Source organism: Spermophilus citellus (genome assembly GCF_964194105.1).
Source record: "Spermophilus citellus genome assembly, chromosome: 1".
In the NCBI taxonomy this organism is placed as follows: Eukaryota; Metazoa; Chordata; class Mammalia; order Rodentia; family Sciuridae; genus Spermophilus; species Spermophilus citellus.
Window position 1 is genome coordinate 283,321,287 of NC_138182.1, and position 26,928 is coordinate 283,348,214.

Genomic DNA, 26,928 nt, shown 5'->3' on the forward strand with positions numbered 1-26,928 from the left:
CTACTCCAGGGGCTGCGGGAGCACCCTCCACCGGGTCCCGCATTGCTCTGCGCACGCGCCGTTCCCAGGCGGTCCGCGGAGATGCCTGCGCTTCGGAGAGAGCGGCGTGCTTCGCATAAAGACGTCTTTGGAGCTCCTCTCAAGAGCCTCTCTGCCCTGCGGCGTGCTGCGTTTCTCTCGCGCTCGTTTTCCGGGAGGACGGGTTGTGGCGCTTTGGGCACATTTCTTGATGACCCCTGAAAGGACCAGGCCCACCCTCACGGGGGCCTTGGGCACAGGCCGGAAGTCCTGAGCGTCACGGCCTGGCGGGCCGGTGTCTGCGCGCAGCGTGCGCGGCCGCGTGGGCCATGGGGCGGCGGGCGCGGGGTCGGCGGCTCCAGCAGCAGCAGCGGCCAGAGGGCGTGGAGGACGGCGCCGAGGGCGGCGGGAAGCGCAGCGAGGCGGTAGGAGCCGGGCGCGGCGGCCGGGCGCCGCCCGGGACCCCCGGGCCCGCGGGCGCCGGCGAGGGGAGGCTCCTTGCGCCCTGCTTAGACTCCCGTTTGCTCCCCAGGGCTGGGAAGGCGGGTACCCCGAGATCGTCAAGGAGAACAAGCTGTTCGAGCACTACTACCAGGAGCTCAAGATCGTGCCCGAGGGCGAGTGGGACCAGTTCATGGGCGCACTCCGGGAACCCCTCCCGGCCACTTTGAGAATTACTGGCTACAAGAGGTAGGGCTGCCGGCAGGTCCAGGCCCAGGGGTTCCTCCGGGGAATGTTGGAGCGCCGGAGAGCTGCCTCTTTCCAGCCGTTTGCATTCAAGAAATATTGACCAGGGGCTCAGGGGTCAGTGAAATAGGTATATGTCAAGGAGGCATTGCATTTGGTGGCCAGAGGGAAAGGTGAAAAAGGAGCCCGAGAAAGGTTTGGTGAGGAATTGGTGAGCTGAGGATCCTGCCTTTGTAACAAGAGAATATATGACATTGAATTTGCCTGATATAGCTAGGTGTTTATTTCCAATCACTGTAGTTAAGAGCTTTGTAAGATGAGATGCAAGTAAAAATGAGCCGCACGTAATAAATGCAAGGAAGGCATTTAGTGATTCATAAATATTGTTCATAAATTTTTAAGGAATGTGGTGCAAAGGCAGTGGCTGAGGAACATCTTCTCTCCATGCAGTTGGTTTCAGTTTTAAAACACATGAAGTATTAAAGACTGCAATGTATGAAGCTTGCTTGTTTTTTAATAGCCATGCAAAAGAAATTCTCCATTGCTTGAAGAACAAGTATTTCAAGGAATTGGAAGACCTGGAGGTGGATGGTCAGAAAGTTGAAGTTCCACAGCCACTAAGTTGGTAAGTACCACAAGGTTTAGTCATGTTGGATAATTCTTTGAGATTTTAATTTTTGTCCCCTGAATGTATCTCTTGGCAGTTTATTTGCTGTTATCATGAAAAGTGACTTTGTGAACATCCTGGTGCTCTTTGAGCGCTTCTCACCACAGAACATTGGTATGCACGTGTTTACAAATGACTTGCAGTTTTCTGTTTCAGTCACTAACTTCACTTCCTTTGTTTTAGTAGGTCCAGTATCTTTTCTTCCTTGATGTTACCACTCTTGTTTCCATTTACAGCCTTTGTTTTCTCACCTCAGAATTATTGCAAAGTGGCTGCATCACATTCATTCAGAAAAAAGACAGACTCAGTCTGACAAAGGGTTATCATGGCTTGTGGTGGGTCATGTCCCACCCCAGCCCAGACTTCACCTGCAGAGCTGGTCTGCAGCACTTTTTCTCCCAGTGCCCATGCAGTGCCTTCTTTACTTGGGGTTGGGGCGGCGGTGTCTAGGTTACCTGTTCTGGTTTCAGTTGTGTGAAGGGGATCCCCTGTTCCCACAGCACATCCTGTCTTGTGAAATATCTGGGATACTTGAACAATGTGGAGATGCCCAGCCCTGGGTTAACTTACAAAAGTTGTCAAAGCAGATTGTGATTGTTCTGTATTTAAGGTTGAGTTTCAGATATTGAGAATTCCCACCAAGAAAACCACAAACATTTTAAGTAATTGCTGCATGAGAATGAATTTAACAAGTGTTTTCTGGCAACTTTTGAATATTGAAATGGGATGGTGGTGGTGGTGTTTGGTATTGGGGATTAAACCCAGAAGAGGCACTTTGCCATTGAGCCACATCCCATGCCCTCTAATTTTTTTTATTTTGAGTCTCAGGGTCTCACTAAGTTGCTTAGGTCCCTTGCTAAATTGTTGAGGCTGGCCTCAAACTTTAGATCCTCCTCCCGAGTTATTGGGATTACTATTACCACTGTGCCTGGCTTTAGTAATCATATTAGTCATGGAGCGTAGCTTTGCTTGCTTTTCTTTCTCTAGCCATTTGGATTTTCAGTGTTGGTACCACAGATATGCATAGCACATACGTTTTGAATGAATGTGGAATGGTCACATACTAAAACATATGTGCAGCCAAGATCAAAATGAAATATCACCATCATAGAGTACATTTCTGCAATACAAAAATCAATGTTTTTATTTTTGTTACAAATTTTAGTCAGATTTTTCAGTTAAAAATTGAAAGAGTATAGTGCAGGTAGATGACTCATTTTGGACTCCTGTTGGTGGTTACTAATGTCAGTGGAAAAGAAAGATGTTTTTCAGCTGCCATGGTTATGGCTTTGCTTAGTAAGGTGGCCTTCATGGTATCCAGTTTTTCTCCTCTTGAAGATTTCTCTTCCCTTGATTTGAAAATGTGATTGATGGTAATGACTCTTATGCATTTCTTCAAATGGAGACTGGCGTTTTTAGTTGTGCATGGATTTGCCACTTCATAGAATCACCTGAAAACATTTGTTCCTTAAGCCTATGTCTAGGAGTGCAGGGATGGGGTACAGGAGGTCTTGAAGATAACAGCATTTTTGTCTTATCTTGGCAGTTAGGGTGGTTAAGCTTGCCTCCATAGGGACAGGTGTGCTCTCGGGGCCAATCATTGTGGTCATTCTGCTGCAGGTTCCAACAAACTGAGAAATCATGGGTTGTAAATAAGTTTTCCTGTTTTTTATTGTTCTCTGCAAGCCACAGTCAAACTTGTTTTTTTCAGCTCTTTTGACATTCAACAGCCCCTTTCTCACTTTGTTGAACATCATATATAGGAAAAGGCAGTTCCGATGCCTCCAAGAAAGGCACTGCGCTTTTCTGTAGTTGAGTGAGAGTCATTCTGTGTCCCAAACAGTGTTTTGAATTTTAAGGCCTAAGTTTGTTTCTCTAAACTTATCAGTTCCAAATTAGTCACATGTATTTATGTTTGCCAGACATTTCATTTTCATTTTTTTGGTTGCCGCTCTGACTGCAGTTTGATGTACAGAACTATTGTGACCCTGCATTGTTAAATTGAGCACATTATTATTACACCTCAGACTTAGAGCCACAGTGAGATTCATTGCCGCATGACATGTTATGCATGGCTTGACATTAGATTGAGTGTGGTACTTACTGTGTCACCTCAGCATACTTATTTGTGTAGTTGTAGATTTGGGGCTAGGTGCAGGTCAAATTTAAAAAGCATATCTTTTCTTATCAGTGATGTCATTATTTATAGAAAGTACAGATATATTCACAGAATTGGCAGGAGATGCTTTATTCTTAGATCGGTGTGATTTACAGTGAACCTAGGAATTTAAATTAATGCCTTGTTGCGGGGGTTGGTGAAAAAAATGGTTTTTGGTATATTAAACATTTTAGCACATAATTATTTTGTTTTCTAAATAATAAAAATCAATTCACATAGCTAGGCTATGGAACCAATCTAGGTGTTCCTCAATAGATGAATAGATGAAGAAAATGTGGTATATATACTTAATGGAATATTACTTAGCTATAAAGAAGAGTGAAATTATGGTATTTACCAGTAAATGGTTGGAGTTGTAAAATATCATGCTAAGCGAAATAAGCCAGTCCCACAAAACCAAAGGCCAAATGTTTTCTCTAATATGCGGATGCGAATTTACAATAATGTGGGGGATACTAGAGAAGAATAGCATTACCTTAGATTAGATGGAGGAAAATGAGGGGAGGGGAGGGAATGTGGGGGTAGGAATGATAGCAGAATGAAGCATTATGTTATTACTTTATGTATATATGTGACTTCATGACCAATATGATTCTACAACATGTACACTCAGAAAAGTGAGAAATCATATCCCATCTATGTACGATACATCAAAGTACATAAATGCCTTTTACTGTCATGTATAACTAACTAAAACAAATTTTTAAAAAATTAAAAAGAAAATCATATTTTTTAAAAGACCTAATCAGGGCTGGGAATGTAGCTCAGAGGTAGAGAATTTACCTAGCATAGACAAAGCCCTGTATTTAATTCTCCATACTACCCAAAAAAAAAAAAAGCTTAATGTATGTCAAACATTCAGCAGTCTTTCAGACCAGACCTGTTGCATTGTGTCTTAATTCTGTTGTTACCTGTATTCCTTTAGGAAATTCATCCTCCTCGTGCCGCCTTCCCGCCAACCTCCTTACTGTCGTTAACTCACAACTATGAGGAGCAGGAGTGGAAAAGGCTCCATGAGTTCGTCTTTGTTATTGTAATTTTATAGTAACATACACATGTTTCTCACACCACCCACAGTGCACCACTTTCTTACAGGGCTGTGGTCTCCTTAAATACTCCTCATGCCCAATGACATTAGTGAGTGTTTCCAAGTGCATTTGAGAGAGCAGGTGGATGTGAATGAGCAAGTAAAACCAACTGGGAGCATCCTTTGGCCTGTGGTCTGTAGAAGAAAGCGGTTGTCAGGAAAGCACGTCAGTGTGTAGTCCACAGCTGTTTACTTTCTTTTCATTCAGGTATCCTGAAGAACTTGCCTGGCACACAAATTTAAGTCGGAAAATCTTGAGAAAGTCTCCACAGTTGGAAAGGTTTCATCAGTTCCTGGTTAGCGAAACCGAATCTGTAAGTAGGTCTCTCTGGATTGTTGGTTTCCTTAAAGCATTCAGTGCAGAAATGTATCATGGTCAGATTTGTATTGTGCTTGTCACTGGGAGCCATAGTAGATAATGCACACGGTAAGGACACCCATAAGTGTGTGCCCAGCTTTGGTTTCTGACCTTTCCCTAACATGGATTGTTGATTATGAAATTTAGTAAGGATGTGAGTCAAAGGTGTCATTTTGATCTATTGTCTCCTCTTGTGGGTTTGTACAACTTGGACAAAGGTAGTGTCACGTATGAGACCACTGCTTAATCCACTCCCAGCACCTTCTACTTTCCTGTTGTAGACGTAAAATAATAGGTTTTGGGGGCCATATTAGTAGAGTGTAGGGTTTATTTTATTTTTTTGTACCAGGAATTGAATCCAGGGATGCGTAAACACTCAGCCACATCCCCAGCCCTTTTTATGTTTTTAATTTTGAAACAGGGTCTTGTGAAGTTGCTGAGGCTGGCTTTGAACTAGTAGTGATCCTTTTGCCTCAGCCTCTCAAATTCCTGGGATTACACGTGTGTACCATCACATCTGACAAATGTGTGACAAAAGGATTTTTTTTTAAAAAAACCTGTTTTTTGTTAAAAAATAAGACTTGATCTCACTGTTAATCATCTCTATTGTCTCTTTCCACCTATACCTTTGCCAGAAAGTGTAAACACCTGGGTACATCTTTAGTTCTCATGAGATGTTCGTCTCAGTTTTTTTGCTGCTGCACATTTCCTTCAACTCAGTTCACTTAATGACTAATTTTCTTAAGAATCAACTTCCCCCAATAGAATAGTTTTCCCTCATGCAGTAGTTAAATGAGTACCCGTATAGTTTGCATAAACTTTGCTATTTCCTTTTTATTGGTTTGAAATTTCTTAATTTCACATGTAAAGTCAGGGCCCAGGTTTCCTCTTTTCCAGTCTACTTCTTTTTGACCAGGTCAGCTGCGTGCATCACCAGGTTATGTTTCTTTCTTTTTCACTATGAGCTTATGGAAATATTGTGCTTTCCAAGTCTCTTCCCTGAAGCCTTAACCAATTGGGATGCCAGTCACCTCGTTCAGTTCTTACTCCTACTTGATTCTTAGCCATTTTCTACTAATGTGACCTTTCTGTACACTGTTAAACTGGACTTACGTTTGCCTGGCTTTTCCTCCCTGAGTATTCCTTCCTGAACATTAACGAAGACTAAGTGCTGCTACATACACCTTCATCAGCTTTTAATCTAGAGGGTAAATCCAGTAAGGATAAGCAAAACTGTTATGAAACAGTTGTACACTGTTCAGGTGTGCACTGAAAGGTGAATAGAGCAGAAGCTTTGTCGGGATCACTGTGTTACATGGGGTAAGTTTTGAACTGCCAGGTTTTGGCAGCTCTGGGAGGTGGAGGAGATGGGAAGTCAGCGTGGCAACTGGTAAGGATCCTGTTGAGTGTTCTGATCAGGAGCCAGTGTGATGAGAGCTCTCAAAATAAACGTTGGTACCCTCTAGGATACTCAGAGCTGGCTGCAGAACCTCTTCAGGGTGTTTGTGATTCAAGTGACTAAGTGCTGGATGTCTGTAGTCAAGGGCCTGATGTCCCCATTCTACTTAATGCTTTATTTGAAAACTTGGATAGAAACAGAAGGCAGGCTTATCAGAACTCCAGAGTAACCCAAAAGCTTGGCATCAGTGTGTCTAGTGAGTAAATCAAGATTCAGAGAGTCTCCACAGACTCACTGCTGTTCATAAACCCGGAGGTGAAAGCTGCAGGTACAAGCCTAAGAGTAGGCTCTGACTGATAGATTCCTGAGTGTAAGGTGAGTGGTGGCTGCTGGCCTGCAGTCCAGGCACAGAGGCAGGAGTCGTGTGCAACAGGCGCCGCCTGCAGCTGGCAGAGCTTCCAGGCTGTTCGTCTGTGGTGGAGGCAGTGCTGACCTACAAGCAGCAGGACTGTATCTGAACACGATCCACCTGTCACATGCCCCCTTAAGAAGGTGTGAGGACTGCAGTTAGTGAGGAATTTCGGATATCAATTGTCCAAAGAATGAAGAGGAGAGCAGTGACTTTGAAAGGCAGTTGTGAGGAATAGAAAATTGACATGGATGGTTACTGAAAATAGCAGGATCAGAAAATAGAGGTTAGGGGCTGGGAATGTGGCTCAAGCGGTAGCGCGCTCGCCTAGCGTGCCTGCGGCCCAGGTTCGATCCTCAGCACCACATACAAACGAAGATGTTGTGTCCGCCGAGAACTAAGAAAAAATAAATATTAAAAAAAAAAAAAAAAGAAAATAGAGGTTAGACTTTAGTCAAGAAGGAAGAGTTGCCTGACAGAATATTCTGTCCTGTGTAGAGTCGGTGCTTTCAGTATTGCATAGCAGGTCCACCTTTGAGAGCTGCTCAGCCAACCCCCTTGTGCTTTCTGAAGAAGAGGAGTTGGGCTGTAATAAAATTTAGTATTACACCTGAATTTCTAATATTCATCCTTAATTAGCCATCAGTAGCCACTTATCTATAAGTATAAAAGTCTGTTCTCATTTAATATCCTGTGTAATGGTGTGATTTCTTTTCTGTGTAAAATTGCATGATCTTTTCCTGTTGCATTTGATACAATGCCCAGTGTTGAAACTCTTGCCATTTTTATCATGATTGCTGATTTTTCTCCCTCAAGGGAAACATCAGCCGACAGGAAGCCGTCAGCATGATCCCACCGCTGCTGCTGAATGTTCAGCCACATCATAAGGTATGTACCTGAACAGATGGGGCCAGTAGCTCATAGCATTGTCATGCCTGTTTGTTTTGTTGAAAATATGTAATCTTGTATTTTTTTCCACTTTGGATAGAGAATGGCATGTATTAGGTTTTTTATACTTTTAAGTCCTATTTAATTTGCACAAGTCAGATAACTATTTTCCCCCTTTTAAAAATTTAGTAAGTATTGTAAGACTGAGGAATGCTCGAGAAGTGGAAGCTAGTATCAGAGTAGCGCTAGTACCCCTTTATTTACTATACAGATTATCTTTAGTGATCTTGATTAGTCAAGTCACATTGAAAATCACAGTGAGCTCATATGCCAAACATTGTCCATTACTCTTGGTATAAATTAATTCCTTTTATCACCCACACAATCCTGTGAAGGAAGATGCCGTCACTATCTGTTTTCCCAGATGAAGCAAAGAAAGGAGGAAGAAACCAAGTAGCTGGCCCAGGGTTACAGAGACAAGTGATTGGGCTGAGGTTTGAATCTAGGGTGTTTTCTACTGTAGCATTGTGCTCTAATGATTCTTGCTGTTCATCTTTAATTAATTGCTTTCGTTGGTTTCTGGTGCCATTCTGTTCCTGTCTGGAATTGGTGAGGGGATGGTAGTCAGGCATTAGCTATTATGGGATTTCTATAAGTAACATAGGACCTGCTGTAGATTCATTCCATTAAAAAAGTGTGTTCTTGAATTAGAAATCAAAATACTAGAATAACGAAATTTGTTTTAAATTAAATATAAAATATTTGATTTTTTTTTTAAATCAACCATAATTTTCTTGCTCTTCAACAGATCTTAGATATGTGTGCAGCACCTGGATCAAAGACCACGCAGTTGATTGAAATGCTGCATGCTGACATGAGTGTTCCCTTTCCAGGTACTCACTGGGCTTGTTTAGAAGGGGTAGGAGCTACCTTGGTTCATAGCTGAGGAAGAGACCTAGCATTGCCTGCTGGCTGGGCCTTGAAATTTTTCTGACACACAGCTGAGTTTTCTATTAAGCGAAGGTGGAGCTGAGCATTTTTGAACAGTGTCCTCAAGAGTTCTCAATCCCACACATTCATGATTTGGAGGGTCCTTTTTTTTTTTAGGATTTTATGAGTTTTCTATAAAAGCAGTAGTGTCTTTGGTTAGGCCTATGTGGTTTGAAATTTCAGTGGTACCATCCCCCGTTGTCTGTTGACTCACATCATGTGAGTGGCTGTGAGGTGTGGTCAGAGCTGTTGCCAGGCTCTCTAGGTACAGATACTCCACTTTTTACTGCCAAGTTGTGTGGCAGTTTTAGACGTCACATTTGAAACTGAATGTCAGTGCTCACCTTGCAGGAGTACTGTAAGACTGAGGAATGCTAGCGCTAGTACCCCTTTACCAGGGTTCTTTAAAGAAGCACAAGACAGGACACTTTCCATAGAGTTTGTTAAGCCACCTTAGTCTTTGGCTCCGTCCTTTTGAGACAACTGCTCCAGTTTGGTTTACTGTGTATATATGGTGTTTTCTTAAGCCTTCTTATATTGTTCAGAGGTTTTTGTTAAGAAATCTTATTTTGGGCTGGGGATGTGGCTCAAGCGGTAGCGCGCTCGCCTGGCATGCGTGCGGCCCGGGTTGGATCCTCAGCACCACATACAAACAAAGATGTTGTGTCCGCCGATAACTAAAAAATAAATATTAAAAAAAATTCTCTCTCCCCCCCTCTATCACTCTCTCTTTAAAAAAAAAAAAAGAAATCTTATTTACTTCACTGATTTTGTTTTCTCCAAATCAGTCATAAAGAGCCTTGGTTGTGCCAGTAGGAGCAGTTTCTCCTCTTTGTATTATTGATGTTTTGCATTTCATATTTTAAACAATGATCCTGATGATAAATGTTATTGAGCATATTTGTCCTTTTGCTGGAGGCATGAAAGGAATCAGATATGAGCTGAGGCAGCTTGCAGTAAACTTCCAGGCAGTGTTTCTTAGCATAGTTGACCAGTTGGGTGCCTCAGGACAGTTTATGCATTCAAATGTTAATACCCTACTCCAGGAGCCCATTTGTCCATCTATCAAAGCCCTGTGCAATATTTTAACACCTGATGGGTGGTTCCTATATTCTCTCCTCATCTTCCTTTGTAATTAATAGTTGCTTATCACAGAAAAGACATTGTTGGCATAGTCATTGGTACAAAGTGAATAATTTTTGAACAAATTAATCTTGAGAGTTTGAAATTTCATGGGTCCATAAAATCCATGCAGAACCACTTGGCTTCTTTTTTGGGACCCCCTTAAATGCTGTTAGAAAGTCTTGACCTCAGGTCTTAGGTTGACACATCGCTGCCTCTCACCTGACAACTGCAATTTTATGTTCGCAGAGGGATTTGTGATTGCTAATGATGTGGACAACAAACGCTGCTATCTACTTGTTCATCAAGCCAAAAGGTTGAGCAGTCCCTGCATCATGGTGGTCAACCATGACGCATCCAGCATACCTAGACTCACCATAGATGTGGATGGAAGGAAAGAGGTTCTCTTCTATGACCGGGTTCTGTGTGATGTCCCTTGTAGGTAGGTATGTTATTAAGAGGGCAGAAAGCCCATATTTAAAAGTCCAAACAAATCCCGAATACTTCTGGTTCTAAGCATTTCATTTAAGGGTTACCCAACCTGTATTTCTCCCAGATGGAAGCAAAGGAATTGCTCTAGGAGTTTAATGAGGTTTCTTGTTCTAGTCTGTAACTTCCTTTTTGGATTAAAAATTGAAGTATAATGCTTTTAGAGTGTCCCTAAAACAGACATGGAAAGTTGGTTGTGCTGATAAGAACACAGATTGTTTTCTAATTGGTTTTCGTAGTAATGCCTGTTGTGTTAATCATCTTGAGTATACATGCCATTACACTTCAGTCATTGATTAATCTGTGCAGTATCAAGCTCTTAAATATCTTCTTTCCAGCGGAGATGGCACTATGAGGAAAAACATTGATGTTTGGAAAAAGTGGACCACCTTAAACAGCTTGCAGCTGCATGGGTTAGTAAGCTGGTACCTAGTTGCCCTCAGTGACATGTGAAATGATGTGGCTGAGCACCCAGGACTTGAGTACAGAGTTCAGCTTTGGCAAGTGAGATTTGATGCTGCCTCGTGAGAGTTTGCTTATGTGTCAGAAATTGGGCTTATTTAAAACCTTTCAAGGGTAGTTGAAAGTTATGTGTATTTCAGGTACACATGTATTAAAGACCATTTTTATAACATTTTTCCAGAACATTTCAAACATGCGGTTTTCCTTGAATGACATTTTCCATCTTCGTGGTCTTCCCATCTTTTTTCTCTGTTTTGTTTTTTCATGTTGAATTATTAGTTTACTTAAATACCTGTTTTAAACAGCTTAGACTGTACTTTTAACATGAAAAATCACACATTTTTAGACAGAACTGTGGATGATCTAATGAAAATTCACCACAAATGACTTTAATAGGTAGTTTTGTTTCTCTACCAAATACTTATGGCATTTTGTGTGTGTGTGAAATGGAAGCAAGTATTTGGATAAGAGTTAATGAAAGGACAGTTTCTACATTGAAAAAACACATTTTTTGAAATGTGGAGGCTTTTTAATAGTAAAATTCACCTGTTATTTTCAATTCCAGTATTAGCTTTGTGCTTTGCTTACTGACATGGTGGGAAAGGTTAATAAAATAGAAAAAAAACATAAATAGGTGCCCTTTTTTTTTTTTTTTTTTTTAACCAACACAAACAGCACATGTAAGTTTTATACTGATAAACTTAAAAAGTTCTTTATTTGGGGGTGGGGAGGGTTGTTTGCTTTTTGGTTTATTTTTATTTTTATTTTTTTGTGATGCTGCAGATGGAACCCAGGGCCTCATGCATGCTAGGCAAGTGCTGTACAATTGCGCTTCACCCCCAGCCCCTTTTTAAAATTATAACTATGTTGTAAAAATCTGCAACTGACATAATAAATGTGTGCTTACAATATCTGTGCCCTGTGAGTATATTCAGTCTTATGGTGACCTGATGTCAACCTTTAGCTTACAGCTACGGATTGCCACCCGAGGAGCTGAGCAGCTGGCAGAGGGTGGGAGGATGGTGTACTCAACATGCTCGCTGAACCCCATCGAGGATGAAGCAGTCATAGCCTCTCTGTTGGAGAAAAGTGAAGGTACGCAGTTGAGGTGGTTTTTTGTTTTTTGTTTTTTGGGTTTTTTTTTTGCTATGGTTTATGTTCTGTAGATCTCTTCCTGGGCATTTGTTTATATCTGTAACCTATAACCATGACTCCTAAAGTGACGTGTTTCAGTTAAAACACTTCCTTAATGAATTTGTCATATGTTGTGAAATACGGGACTTCAAAACAAGCAGCTTTTCTCATTTTTGTGTAAATCGGAAAATTGTTAGATCCTATCCAAACTGATTTATTTTTAAAAAAATTTTATTGTGGTGACATACACAGCACATAAAGTTTGTCATGTTCACCGTTTGTAAGTGCACGTTATTGTGCGGCCATATCCACCATTATCTCTAGAATTCTTCATCTTGCAAAGCCAACTCTGGGCCCGTTAGCAAGGCCCCTCTCTCACCCTAGCAGCCACCATTCTGATTTCTGTCTGTGGCAGTTTTTCTGCTCTGGCTACCTCATAGAAGTAGAGTCATATGTTTGTCTTTCTGTAGCTGACTTCTGTACCTAACACAGCACCCAGTGCTCATCTGTGTTGTAGTCAGAACTTCATTCCTTTTTAAAGCCAAGTAGTAATTTATATACAGACCACATTTTGTTTACCTGTTTGTCTGCAGGTGGGTACTTGGATTTCTTCCACCTTTTGGATGTTGTGAACATGGTATATAAATACCTCTTAGAGACCCTGGCTTCAGTTCTTTTAGGTCTGCAGCTGGATGGTAATATTTTTCCTGAGGACCCCTCCATATTGTTTTCTATAGAATGACATCATTTTGCATTCACTTTCCCCATCATATTTTCTTAATACCAAATAGTAAGAAGATTCAAACTTACCATGTTTTCAGAATAGAAAGCTAACAGTTTCCTACACTCCCAGGTATGAAGCAAGTGGAACTGTAAGTGACAAAGCGTGTGTTTCTGAGGCAGCGTCCACTACTTGGCTTTCATTTGGTTGGGTTCATCTCATCTGTGGCTGGTCTGGTTGTGCACTTTAGACTAGGATTTAATATGGCGTGTTTATTTTGTTTTTTTTTTAATATATTGTCCTTGGAAAAAGATTTCCTAACCGTGATTTTTGCATGGTCACACCATGTTTGGGGTAGTACTTTGCTTCAGAAGGTATGTGAAAAGGACTGAGGGAATATAATTAGCAGTTTCACTATTATAGAATCAGACTTCTAAGCATTTTGGGTCAGGTGTCAGAAGTCTTAACCTGCTTGGATTTACACCTGCTTTAGCCAGGACTCTTGGAAAAATGAGAGTCTAGGTTGTTTGATAACACAAACTCTCACATGTCCCTTGCCGTGGTCTGGTCCCAGATCTCTGAGAAAGAAAAGGACAGACCGTGTATTCCCTGGTGGCGTGCTTAGCTGCTGTTTGCCCCTTAAACCTGAGGGCTGGTTTCTTTGTGCGAGGGTTCTCGAATGCTTCTTTTGCTGGTGCCTTTGTGTAAAAATGACTTTCTCTGGTTTCTTTGTGAACGTTTTCTCAATTTGGAATGGGTGGTCGTGTCCCCATCCTGTGCTGCTTGATGTAAAGTTTTTGTAGATTCTTTTAAGCTATTTGGTGTTTTCTGCAAAGTCTCTTGTTGCCTGAGTACTTCGGGTCATTACGGTTATTCCTTTTTCTTTTTTAAGCTCATGGCTAAGACCAACAGCCAGGATCCCTGATTATAGGAGAAGAAAGCTCTTGCAGCAGCAAGTCTGCTTCACCCCCAGTGGTGGCATTCTTTACATGCAGTACTTGTGGTTGCACTCCTGTCCACATGTCTTATAAGAGCACCCCTCTCAGGACCAACCTGCCTGCTCCATAGCTGCTGTTTTAGAGGGGCAGGTTCTCACCTGAGCACCACATGCTCTGACATCATTCATTTCCAATGCGCCAGCCTTTGCAGGAGCAGCCCAGGTGAGAGAGTGTTCTCTGAAAGTAGAGTTTCAGTTTTGGCTCTTCCCACAGGGCTCTCTCTGCGGCACAGCTTCATTCTTCTGCAAACCCAGGGGTGTGTGCTTTCATCCACATTTAAGAATCATTAGCTCTCCAGGGTCCTGGGGCAGATATTGTGGTGGGGCAGGGAGTTGGCTTCTGCCTCCTTGGAGGACTTTTCAGAGAGCAGTCAGTGCTGTTGGCCCAGTTCATTTTGTTTGGAGAGTTCTTGGGGGGGGGGCGGATATGTGTGTGTGTTTGTGTGTGAATTCTTAGAGTAACTTGATTGATTTTTGCAATATTTTCTTCTAATCTTTATTGTGTTGAAGAGTTTGGATTATGTATATTAAAATTTATACTGTGATTTTTTTTTTTTTTTTTTTTTTACTTATCTGATAGGTCTGAACAGATTTGTTGCAGCTTGCTGTTGGTCACTTGAGTGTCCTGTTCTATAGGTATTTCTTATTGGGAAAGTGAGTTTCCCGCATGCACCTGTCTGATGGTAATTGTTGCGTGTGGTTGTTTTCAGTCCACACTTGGGTGCTTTGCCTTAATCCTCTGCCAGAGGCTCTGCACAGAGATAGGGCTTCCTCTAAGAGAGCAGAGCTTCAATCTTAGTGGTCACTGGTGTCTTGACTGGAGGTGTCTGTTCCCCAGCCGACAGTGCTCAAAGCTTTTGCTGGAGGAAGGCAGCCAGTACTATGTAGACTACAAATAGTGGGTCAGTGTTGGCAGCTCCTAACCTTCTTGCTAGATGGAGGTCACCCTGAGGTCCATCATGGGGCCTCAGGACAGGGTTCAGTTCAGGAAAGCAGTTTTTTAGTGCCTGTGTGATTATTGAGTGTTTTAAACTTTAATGGAAGAATGTTCAGAAATGACGGAAGTCAGTAAGGTACTTACATAACATTTCTCATTGATACACGTCCACCTTGGGAATTCTTTTACTTTATTGTGTTTTTCTCTTCTGTGAAGCTGGAAAATCTACACTGGTGATCTGTGCCTACTAACTGGTTTAAATCGTTTCCCAAAAGGGCCCACATTACAGATTCTTTTAATGTCACTATTATAAACACTTAATGCCAGAGTGTGTATTCACAGTTGTCCCTTTATTTTTAACATTGGGGTGACTGTGTCCTGACTGGCAATTTTAGAAAATTTACTTTGATCTAAAACTGTTTAAAAAAATTTCCACAGTTCATTTTTAAGAGTTTCTCTTTGGCTCTGGGGTGTGTTTTAGATATAACAGCATGAAGACCCCAGTCATCTGACTGGTGTGTAGCTATAAGAAGAGGGAATAATGAATTTTAGCTGCTTTGGGTACTGGTTGCTGCTCAGAGAGGTTAGCCTTGCTTTCATATACACAACTTTGTTGAGCTGTATGCATCTGTTTTAAGTGTTCAGTTAAATGATTTTCAGTAAGCTTACCAAGTTGAGTACCCCTCACCAGTTTTAGATCATCTTTGCTATCACAAAAGGTTCCTTATGCTCATTAACATGCACTCCCTGCTCCACCTCAGCCCATAGCTGCTGCTAATCTACTTTGTCAGTGAATTTTCTTTTCCTGGACATTACCTATAAATGGAGTCATAATGGCATATGATCTTTTGTGTCTGGCTTCTTTCACTGGGCATAATGTGCCTTGCATTTTTGGAAATTTTTTTCTTTCTGTGAAGGTGCTCTTGAACTTGCTGATGTGTCTGCTGAATTGCCAGGGCTGAAGTGGATGCCAGGCGTTACACAGTGGAAGGTAATCCTGCTACAAGGACCATGTGTGGGTAATGTGAAGAATCCTACATCTTGTTATGTGGTTTAGTATCAGTTAATCACTTAATGACAAATGGTATTATCTGTGTTTCTTTCTCTGGCAGTGGAAAAGTTTTCTTGCCTTTATTTATTGTACAGAAACCTTTGTCATCGTCTCCATAAGTACAGCTTTGCTTTTATTTGATGGTCTGGAATTCAAGCTTTGTTTTCAATGTGAAATAATTTCACTTTACAGTTTTAGGTCAGAAACAGTCAGGCTTGTTTTAAAAATAAAAAGAAACCTGTGTGGAAAATGGTTCTTTTGTGGTGGTGGTTTTGTTTCTGATTTTGCAAACGTCCAGTCTTTGGACATACTGAGTTGCTCTTGGGGGGGGGAGGGGCATTTCCCTGCACCTGTGGTTTTCTTAGCATTGGTTGTGCTTTTAGTCTAGAAAGCTGCCCTCTCTTGCAGGTTATGACCAGGGATGGGCAGTGGTTTGCGGATTGGGCCGCTGTTCCCCACAGCAGGCATACCCAAATTCGACCTACCATGTTCCCACCAAAGGAACCGGAGAAGTTAGAGGCGATGCACTTGGAGCGGTGGTAGGTGTGTGGGCTCCAGGGCTTGGAGAGCCGTGAGGTTGGCAGGAGGGTTGGAAGCAAGCCAGTGATGTTGCTGTGAGGCCTGGCTACAGTGTGGCCATCCTCACATAGGAACTTTCCAGCAAGCAAGGTGTTCCTAGTGTCTCTTGGCTGTGGTATGGAGCATTTATAAATAGTGGCATTGATTGAGCTGCAGTGTTAAGTTTTCCGTTGGAAATTTCCTGTGCTCTTAAAGATTGCATTTTGGCCATTACGAGGATGGGCTGTGAGTGTTTGCAGTTAAGACACGAATTTTCTAAATGAATTACAGTAGATGGGGTAGAGAGAGAAGTTGGGAGGGGAGGGGAGGGGGGGATAGTAGGGGATAGGAAAGGTAGCAGAATACAACAATTACTATTAGGGCATTATGTAAAATTGTGGATGTGTAACCGATGTGATTCTGCAATCTGCATTTGGGGTAAAAATTGGGAGTTCATAACCCACATCAATCTAATGTATGAAATATGATATGTCAAGAGCTTTGTAATGTTGTGAACAACCAATAAAAAAAAAAAAAAAAGACACGAATTTTCTGTTATATCATCTTTATTTTAATACTAAAGAGAACGAATCAATCATAAAACTCGAATTTTCTGTGTTTTTTAGCCTTAGAATATTACCACATCATCAAAATACTGGAGGGTTCTTTGTGGCAGTATTAGTGAAAAAATCTTCCATGCCATGGAATAAACGTCAACCAAAGGTAAGGGCTTTTTTCCAAAATGCATGATAGGACATTTGTGTCTTTTTGTACATTTAGGACAAAAAGTAACAGGAGTCCAGTACCAGAAGTGTAGAGGCAAAGGGGAGGTTAGGGGGAGGCAGGGGCATTGGAGTTAAGAGGGTCTGAACCTGCACAAGGAGAATTCACTTCAATTTGGAGTTTTCCAAAAAGCGGATGTTTCTCTCTGTAGATAGATAGTGGAAAAGGCTATTTTGGGGGGAACACGTTGCTTCTACATCCTAAAAACAGTTGAAAAGACAAAACATGAAGCGCCTTATGGTCCCAAACCTGAAGCCCCTGGGTTCTGCTCTAGCACCCCAGCCTGTCTGTAGCACTTGTTTCACCACAAGGCGTCTCACTGACTGTGAGGAGTTTTGGATGCTTCATCCCACCCTGGAGACACGGCCTCACCTGTTTGTTAGAATCCTCATTGCCTTCTGGTACCCTTAACAAGGAGGCTGGGAGGCAGGTGGGGTTAGAAGGGGACCCCCCTCATCTCCACCCGTGGTGCCATTTGACATGTGCTGTTCCTATCTTTGTTTTACAAGTTATCTCATAAGTCAGCTTTCCATGTATAGAACATGGCCTGGAATCAGGGTAAAAATGAGTGTTTCTTTAAGACCCATGCTTGAAAATTAGGACAGACAATGCTTAGCCTTTGGAGAAACAGGAAGTGTTTCTCCTCATATTCCTGGGCACGTGTTCCAGGGCACCTTTTCTGATTCAGCCTCGTCTAGGATCTTAATGCTGGGGTGTCCCAGCTCCCATTTCCGAGGTAGAGCCCCTGCATGCTTAGAGCTGTGCTTCTAATAGAAATGCACCAGCCACATGTGTAATCTATTTTCTAATAGCCACATTTTAAAAAGTCAAAGTTAATTTTACTAATGTATTTTATTTGTCCCAGTATATTTAAAATGTTAATTTTGGGGCTGGGCATGTGGCTCAAGCGGTAGCGCGCTGGCCTGGCATGCGTGCGGCCCGGGTTCGATCCTCAGCACCACATACCAACAAAGATGTTGTGTCCGCCGAGAACTAAGAAAAAAATAAATATTAAAAAAATTCTCTCTCTCTCACTCTCTCTAAAAAAAATAATAAATAAATAAAAAATAAAATGTTAATTTTAAGTAACCAGTATAGGAAATTATTATTGAGAAAACTTTCATTCTTCCATACTATGTTCTAACAATAACACATATTTTGTTATTTGCTTGTTTGTTGATAGGATTAAACCCAGGACTCATGCTAAGCACATGCTCTACCACTGAGTTACATGCCAGCCCTGGTAGCATGTTTTAGGTGTAATGATTCATGTGACTTGCACTAGTATATTTTACCTGGTCAGTATATTCTCAACTGGCTAGTGGCTTTCAAACTTCCCAGCTGAGGCTCGGAGCCTGCTTGCATTAAGGGCTGCCTTCATGTCTTTGTCACGTACTTGGGTTTTGACTTTGACTTTATTTAGCCTGACATGATTACTGTCTTGCTTTTTAGAACATCTCAGTGTTACTGGCTCAGGTAAATGTTAACACTGCTCTTCCATTTCTGCCGTTTCATCTGTTCCTTACTCAATTCAGCAGTAGTTTTGCTAGTAAGCATAGTGTGTGCTGTCTGGTGATGAGGTGGGGTTTTAGAATCTAGTTGGAGTCACCTCCTGGAATTCATACCAGCTATCTGTATTTCTAGGGCAGTGGAAGGTTGTGGAACAGAGGAAGCACTGTGGAGAATAGGCCACCTGAAATGGGCCAAGAGACAGAAGACACCTTTCTAGATTTGGACAGATAGCTCTGTCCAGGGCATGGGGTTGGTTTCATGCTTTTTATGCTGAAATGGAAGGTGCTCTGAGAGGCAGTGCCGAGCTGTTTTAAAAGCTTGGACTGAGGCCTGAGTCGAGTCTTGGCTCCTTTGCTTAATAGCTTTGTGACCCTGGGGAAATAAAACTTGTCTGCCTAAAAGTAAACTTATTTCACAAGGATCAAAAGGATACATATTTTTTAAATCTTTTTTTTTTTTTTTTTTTTTTCCCGAGTGCTGAGGATTGAACCAGGGCCCTGTGCCTGCTAGGCAAGTGCTTTCCCATTGAGCTGTGCCCAAGCCCTAGAAGAGTTTAGTATAAGTGAAACGTTTTGTTGATACTCAACCAAATTTAAATTATACTATTGCCCTAAATCGGCAATGTGCTTCTTATCAGGTGTCTCCTGGACCCTAAGGTGTGTACTCTACCTAATTCCAGATGCCCTGGAAACTCGTCACCTCCCTCTCTTGCTTCCCTTCTTTATGTGCTTATCTTTTTGCACCTGCCTAGTAGTTCAGGAATTGTGTTTGACTCATTCTGTACTTCACTGTGCCTTGCATGAGCTGATGCACAGGAAGCATTTATAATTGAGAAGGAACTGGTACTTCGGGCCTGGCGGGCCCTACCAAGGATCAGGAAGTGTGTGCTCCTTAGGAGACCAGCTTAAACCCTGAGGGCATATTGCCTCTGAATTCCATTTATAACAGTAGACAAGTCAAAAGCTCTACTTTAGAAAAACTTTTTTTATTTAACAGTGCTATGGAAAATTACAGCAGATTGATTTTGTGAACTTGACAACTTTTATTTTCTTGAAACAGTGAAAAGTTTACATATCTTTATATAAAACAAATTTATTCCCTACATTAGGTACAGGGTAAATCTCTAGAGAACAGAGAAGCCACACAGTTGAGCACTGCAACTCCCACAGAGGGGAAACCTGTGGATGCCTTAGAGCCAGAAAGTCAGCTGGTCACTGGAACTGGTGACTCAGAAATAACAACACCCGAGAATTTAGAGAATAATGAAAATAAGAAAGATGGTGTGTGTGGGTGAGTTATTCTGTGATCCTGAGAGTTGTTGGGCCCAGGGCCTTTCCTGTGGGGACTTTGTACAGGTGGGGTGTGAGAACATTGCACACACAGGCCTTAGCTTAGTGGGCATGCACCATGATTGCTGGGATCCATTGGGCACTAGAAGCCTTCCACTTCTGCCTCTGCCTTCAGCCTTCAGCTAAGGAACCCCTGTGCTTTTGGTTACTGTGCGGGGTACCCATTCATTTATCTCATCCTTATTTTCTTCTTAGTCCTCCTCCGTCAAAGAAAATGAAGTTATTTGGATTTAAAGAGGATCCATTTGTGTTCATTCCTGAAGATGACCCATTGTTTCCACCTATTGAGTAAGGATTAATTCAGCCTGTTTAATTCTTCTTTTGCTTCATGTGATAAATGCACCCTTGCTCACGTGTGCACTCAGCACAGCAGCATTCACTAGGTGGTCACTCCACTGCCTTTTGGAAAACTGGTCCTTTGCATATCCGTAAAAATCTCTTGAGGCTCCTGTGTAGTGCAGGTGTCTCATGTCCCTGTCACTGGAGTAGCACTTGAAGGAGAGAAGCTGCCCTTGTTAATTTAGGGCCCTGACCTTGTGCCTCAAGTACTGTCTGGCAGTTCTAGGTGAAGGTAGATAAGTTTAGCGGTAGAAGTCCGGAGCAGAGCTTGGGTGCTCTTAACCCACACTGCAGTTGTGAAAGCTGAACGCTGTTGGGGAGAGTAAGATGTAACAATTTTTGTTAAAGGAAATTTTATGCTTTGGATCCGTCATTCCCAAGAATGAATTTGCTAACTCGAACTACAGAAGGGAAGAAAAGGCAACTCTACATGGTCTCTAAGGAGCTGAGGAATGTGCTGCTGAACAACAGCGAAAGGATGAAGGTAAAACTGTGCAGGCTTGTGACTGTGATTCAGGGTGTGCAAGATCTTGGCACTTGCTCTGCCCATGTGCAGAGTGGCTGAGGCCCCTGCACTTGGCCTGTGATTTCTGAGCTGGTGGCAGGCACAAGTCTGAATCCCTACTGTATCCTCCTGGAGCTGGTCCTCTGGGTGGGAGGGTGAGGGCATGGAAGCTCTGGCTATGCTCAGGCGGGCCCTTGTACTTTGTCCTGTTGTACGTTTTCCTTATATTGGCCATTTGTAGACCTTTTGTCATTTCCTTTCCTGCTTTTGAGTCTCACAGGTCATTTTTTATAGCAGTGTTAAGACCTGAACTGCCTTGTGCACGCTCCTCTCCAGGTGGTTCTGCTAGGTTGTCAAAGATGTCACATGCTGTGACAGTTCCTTGCTTTAAATGGCCATCAGAATGCATGCTGACCTATTCTTGTGTTTCCAAAATGTCCAGTTTTTATCTCTATTTGTCATGAGCCAATGACACAGGCCATTTGCAGCTGTTGGTGGGTTCTTGAAAACCCATTGTGGCGAGTCCCATTCCCTCCCTGGAGCTGCTCACATACTGTTCACCACCTCATAGTAGAAGGGAATGTTTTGATTATCCTGATTTTTGTTTGTGTGTTTCATGAATATATATTTTTTTCTTACAGGTTATTAACACGGGGATAAAAGTCTGGTGTCGAAATAACAGTGGTGAAGAATTTGATTGTGCCTTCCGGTTGGCACAGGAGGTAATTCTAGGCAAAGCATTTGGGGATGAGGTTGGGCTCTGGCCAGGTAACAGGGTCTGAATGACTTGCGCTTACCACCTGTTGTTGGACCTTGGCGGTTGTCAAGCTCCTCTAGGGCTTGGGCTTCCTCCTGTGGGGCACGCCACACACAGGTCTGTGAGCAGGTGATGATGTCATGGATTGCATCATGGTGATCTTTCTTCCCACAGGGAATATATACATTGTATCCATTTATTAATTCAAGAATTATTACGATATCAATGGAAGATGTGAAGACATTGTTGACCCAAGAAAATCCATTTTTTAGAAAACTCAGCAATGAGACATACAGTCAAGCCAAGGACCTGAGTAAGTGATTTGGATGACATAGAGGCACAACTTGGGTTGTGTCTGTAAGAATGAAAAAATATATATATATACAGGTGTTTCTTCTTTTTTGGCATATTTCTCAACCACATATTTCAGGGTATGCCTCCATATCTGCTTTATATCCTCAGATTTATCCAGTTATGGATAAACACAAAACCTTTTCACTTGTCATACGTGAAGATTACGAGTTCAAAGCCAGCCTTAGAAACTTAGCAAGGCCCTAAGCAACTTAGCAAGACCCTGTCTCTAAGTAAAACATTACAAAAAGACTGGAATGTGACTCAGTGGTTAAATGCCTCTGGGTTCAATCCCTGGTATCAAAACAAAAGTTTTGACTTAGCAGTTAAGAGTTCCAGGTAATTTGGAGCTTGCTTAAATGATGTAGGAGGATGTGTGTGGTTTCTGTGCAGGCTATGAGTCATTTTGTATGGAGGCATTGGGGGCTGGCCTCTTGAGCAAGCCCTCGGGGCAGCTTGCTGAGCTCAGGAGTCCTGGGCCATGCCACCAGCCAGCACTCATCAGCAGGTAGCCAGGGGGACAGGCTCTGGTGCTAGAGTTCACCTGTGTTGTAAGGCACATAGGACCAGCTAATGGGGTATCTGTCACCTGGTGTCTTTGCCAACCTTGTTAAAGCAAAATACTGCCATCTGGCTAGCAGGCCATTGCTCTGCTAACCCACCAGGATAGGTTTTTGGTTACATTTTCCTTTTATATTTCATAAACTTCCACTTCAGGTCCTTCTTTGGGGCATTTTCTCCAAGGCATAAAAATAATTTTGGCAAGGTCTTCTAATTCTGTTTTCCTTTGTTTTCATTGGGCCTCTGTCCCCTTGTCCTTGCTGTGTTCTCAACGCAGCTGTATGTATTCAGAAGGGCTTCTCCATCCAGATTCCTTTTTTTAAAGGTGATAAATATTTTGCTTTAATTAGTCATACATGGTAGTAGAATGCATTTTGACATTATACTGTATGGAGTATAACTTCTCATTCTTCTGGTTGAACATGAATTAGAATTACATTGGCCATGTAATTGTACATGCACATGGGATCCCATTTAGATTCTTTTTTTTTTTTTTTTTTTTTTTTTGATTGTTGATAGACCTTTATTTTTTATGTGGTGCTGAGAATCAAACCCAGTGCCTCACACATGCCAGGCAAGTGTGCTACCACTGAGCCCCAGCTCCATCCACTCCATCTAGATTCTTAGTCAAGAGAGGATTATTTGCTATTTCCTCAAAACAGCATAATGTAGAAGCACAATCAGTTGTGTCCACTGACTCGGGCACTTGGCAAACTTAGGTCTCTTTCTCTTCCAGCAAAAGGAAGTGTCGTGCTGAAGTATGAGCCGGATTCTGCGTAAGTCAGCGCACCCCATTGCCATTGGTTGTGCTGCGTTCTCTCAGGCGACGGGAACCTTGAGGGGTGGTGGGAACCTCGGGGCCCTTGAAAGCCTTTTAAGAATGTTACACCGAAGGTGAGACTATGAAAACCTCAGAACTGAAATACTGTCTTTGTAGATTACCATGAGGATACTTCTTTGTTGGACAGTCGGCTGGGAGGCAGGTGTGATATGTTCATGTTTTTGGAGAACAAAAATACGTAACACTTTCCAGGCATTAGGAATTGATTTGACTTCTGACTTATGTGGAAAACTGGAGTGTTGCACAGTGAGGTCAGGTTGTTGGTTCAGCTGGGGTGTGGTCCCCATCACACTCAGGCGTGGTTCCAAGGCTAGTTAGACAGGCTGGGCCCTGCTGTTGCTCACTTCTAGGTTGTCTAGTGCTTGTACCTGCTCACCCTGGAGCCTCACGGGGATCCCTGGAAGTATAGGTCCCAGAATCGGCGGCAGCTGCCAGATGAGGAAACTGGGGTGAAGAGTTAGGTGGCTTCCTCCTAAGTGGTAGCATCTCAGCCTCACCTCTAACACTGCTTCTTTGTAAAATAGAGGACCACTTCCAAGAGAAGGAATACAGTGGGGCCCAGGGCTGAGTTGATTTGGGGAGTGGCTATGTAGAGCCATTGTGTAGTTTTCTGTGAGTTCTGAAGGGCAAGGAGAAACCTTTGAATCCCAGATGTGAGGCAGGAGCAGACTGGAGAGCTGTGGGGGGGGCTCAGCCACAAAGGAGCAAGGGAGAGAGGATGGATATACAGCCAAGACCTGAGCCCCTTGCAGGGTCTGAGGTGTCGTGTGTTCCCAGGTTTCAGACTGACTGCTGTCTGGTGTGTGCTCTGTAGGGAAAAGAAGGTCTTGGTGTGGGAGTTAAGGAGTAGAAGGGGAGACTGTAGAGTGGGTGAACAACAGATGAGCTGGGTGGCAGAGGCAGGTGACTAGGGATTAGATGCCAGGAGCACTGCAGGTGGCCCTGCCTGATGTGAGGTGGGTAGAGTATGGGCAGTGAAAGAGCAGGAGCACGTGGAGATCACAGCTGAGCATTTCTTGTCTCCAGGACTGGAAACAAAGGGTGCACTTAACACTCATTTTGAGGTGCTTGAATGGACATGGAAATGGACTTTAGGGCAGGCTCCTGGGTAGAGGTTTTAGAATTAAGGGGAAAGAAGGCTCCAGGTCTCATGAGTGTACAGCTCTCTTCCAAGTCCTGGCACTTGGTGAGATAACTTAGGCTTTAGAGGAGCTGGGTTTTTAGGAGAGTAGTCAGTAAAGATGGGAGTAGTCAGGGAGGCAGGAGCAAAGCCACAAGTGAGGACATTGTAGGTGCCAGAGTCACATCGGGATGTCCCTGCAATTTGCCAAGGTGGTCTGTGATACCTGATGGCACTGGGTGGATGGGTGCCACGGACAGTTGGGGAAGGGGCAGAGGAGTGCAGTGCTGATGTGGGCAGCTAGTGGTCTGCTGTGTGTAATGGGAAGGGTTTTGTGGGCTCAGGAGAAGATGTAAAAAGGAGGACTGTTAGATGTGCTCGTAGGCAAGCTGGGGAAACAGAGCACAGCCCACCAGCATATTTTGAATGAGGCAGTTTTCTTAAAGTTTGAATCAAGACCCAGAAATGTTTTTTTTTTAAAAATAGCGGTGACATCTGGCCCTGATTGGAAAACATTGGGATATTCTAAGATGTCGATACACTTTCCCCACATAAATACTAGTTTCCATACAGGTAAATGACAGCTTCAGAAATTATTAGGTTTTGTTTGTTTGCTTGTTTTTGTGGTTAAGAAGATGGGAGTTTGGGAAGTTTTTGCATTTTTCTTGATTTTTGTCAACTTACTGTCTGTGCTTTATACCAGGAAAAATGGGAAGGGTTTGATGTGGTTCTTACTCTTTTTAGTGGTTCCCCCCTTCCTGTTTGGGTCCTTCTCCTCACCTATTTTAAAAATTCAGTCAAAGCCCTCTGCATCCCCTCCTCAGCCTGTGTTTAAACATGGCCTTCGGGAGCCTTCCCTGTGGATGCCTACAACCCTGGCTGGGGGGCAGTTGTCGGGGGCAAGATGTCCAGGGGCAAGAGTGGGGACTGCAAGGTGGGACTAGCAGGCCTGGGAGGTGGTAACACAACAGAACTGTGCAGTGTGCCGTGGGGCTCAGGTCATGATGTGCTCACCAGAGACCACTTCACGTGAAGTCTGGAGTGGGAAAGAACACGCACCCGGTCCGTGGCTGGGTTCTGCCACTCCTGAGTCACCCAGCCTCTGAGGCCCAAAGCTTGTTCACTGACTCCACCATGAGGTGGGCAGGAGGGCTCCGGGGGAGAGGCCTCTTCCTCACCGCAGTGTGCTGGCCCAGGGGGAGCGTGTTCAAGGCAGGGGAGGGGTGTAGATCTCCAACACAGAGCTAGCATGCAGCCTGCAGAGGTGGGGCCAGCCCATTGCCTGCTTAGGTGAGCTGCTTCAGGATGAGGAGGAGGAAGTGGTCTCCTGATCCTTCTTCAAGAAGACCTGCCACAGTACCAGACACAATGTCCTTCCAGCACCTTGAGGGTGTAGTGTGCATGCTAATGTCTCTTTGGATGCAGTTATGAACACAGCTGATGTAACATGCAGCTGTCTTCTTCTGTAGGAATCCAGATGCCCTGCAGTGCCCCATTGTGCTGTGTGGCTGGCGGGGAAAGGCCTCCATTCGAACTTTCGTGCCCAAGAATGAACGACTCCATTACCTCAGGATGATGGGGCTGGACGTGTCTGGAGAAAAGAAGAAAGAGGGGGTTGCTCTCACCGAAGACAGCACAGCCACCACTGAACTGCCGGAGGATGGGCTGGGTGAGGAGTTGAGAGCAGAGGAGGCAAGCCTTCCGGATGCCACCCCGGGTCGTGGCCCCATAGCGCCCGATCCACCCCGATGAGGACACCCCACAGCGCCCGATCCACCGTGATGAGCTATTGATGATGATGCATATATCATCAAGGGCCAGTCTCCGTTGGCCCTTGGTGACAAACTAAATTAAGAATGTCTTCTGAGCTGTAAAGTATATATTTTTTAAAACTGAAAACTGATGGGAAGATCGATGGAGCAGTCTGGGAGGATTGGTACTGCTTCTGGGTGGAGCTCGAGAGAAAGTGTCTTTTAGCTCCCCTCCTAGTCGCTTGTCTGTCATTGTGACAGGCTTTCATCTTTACACCATCCTCCTCTCAAGAAAGTTGCCCCTGTAGGATGTTCTGGTCCCTTTTCTTAGACCTATATTGGTCTTAAGGTCCAGTCTCTTAAGTTATTTATAGGAAGAATTTATAGCTCCTTATAAAGTCTTGGGGATGTCCCTTAGCTTCCTAGCAGTGTTGAGTTGCACATGGGCAGTGTGGAGAGGATGTGCAGTGGGGTTGTTATCTGGACCTCAGATGACTTCTGTGCCTTTGTAATAAAAGGTGAATATAACTTTTCAGAGTAAGTACTCTGTTGTGAACTGGGATACTAATTACGAGGCCTTTACGTGCTTTTATTCAGTTTTTATTTCTAAATGGGGTTGGGGTCTTTATTTTAAATGAGATTGGGAACTCTTGAGATGTTTAAATAAAGAGCTGTTAATGATGATGCATATATGCAGGTGACTTGATTTTTGCCCTTCTGAGGCAGAAAAACTTATTTTGGGCTAATGGAAATGTTGAACTCAAAACCCTCTTGTCTTGCGCGGTGAAAGAAATGTTCAGGTGCAGACTGTTGTGAAGTTGTCAGTGTCTTCTGAGCCACCTCGCCATGGCTCTGCTCCTCACTGTTCCAGCTCAGCAAGAAGCCGGGGTCATGTGGGCGAGGCCC

At 43.3% G+C, this 26,928-nt stretch overlaps 1 protein-coding gene across 1 annotated transcript; it reads left to right on the forward strand.

Moving 5' to 3' along the window:
* The first annotated feature begins 75 nt into the window (after positions 1 to 75).
* Positions 76 to 26,710, forward strand: NSUN2 (NOP2/Sun RNA methyltransferase 2). Its single transcript, XM_081281619.1, has 19 exons — positions 76 to 443; positions 551 to 708; positions 1,226 to 1,330; positions 4,847 to 4,952; positions 7,621 to 7,692; positions 8,501 to 8,585; positions 10,054 to 10,246; positions 10,632 to 10,706; positions 11,720 to 11,850; positions 15,462 to 15,535; positions 16,004 to 16,134; positions 16,780 to 16,876; positions 19,557 to 19,738; positions 19,993 to 20,085; positions 20,485 to 20,620; positions 21,283 to 21,363; positions 21,573 to 21,711; positions 23,047 to 23,086; positions 25,741 to 26,710. Exons 1-19 carry the CDS (start codon positions 348 to 350, stop codon positions 26,021 to 26,023), a joined length of 2,277 nt encoding a protein of 758 aa, XP_081137745.1. The 5' UTR covers positions 76 to 347; the 3' UTR covers positions 26,024 to 26,710.
* Positions 26,711 to 26,928: the final 218 nt, after the last annotated feature.

Bases quoted from the DNA above. Each gene is read 5' to 3' on its own strand.
- NSUN2 (XM_081281619.1), top strand. From the start codon at position 348: ATGGGGCGGCGGGCGCGGGGTCGGCGGCTCCAGCAGCAGCAGCGGCCA. The intron at 16,877-19,556 runs GTAAGGGCTTTT...TCCCTACATTAG, and splicing joins GGAATAAACGTCAACCAAAG to GTACAGGGTAAATCTCTAGA. The intron at 21,712-23,046 runs GTAAGTGATTTG...TTTCTCTTCCAG, and splicing joins CAGTCAAGCCAAGGACCTGA to CAAAAGGAAGTGTCGTGCTG.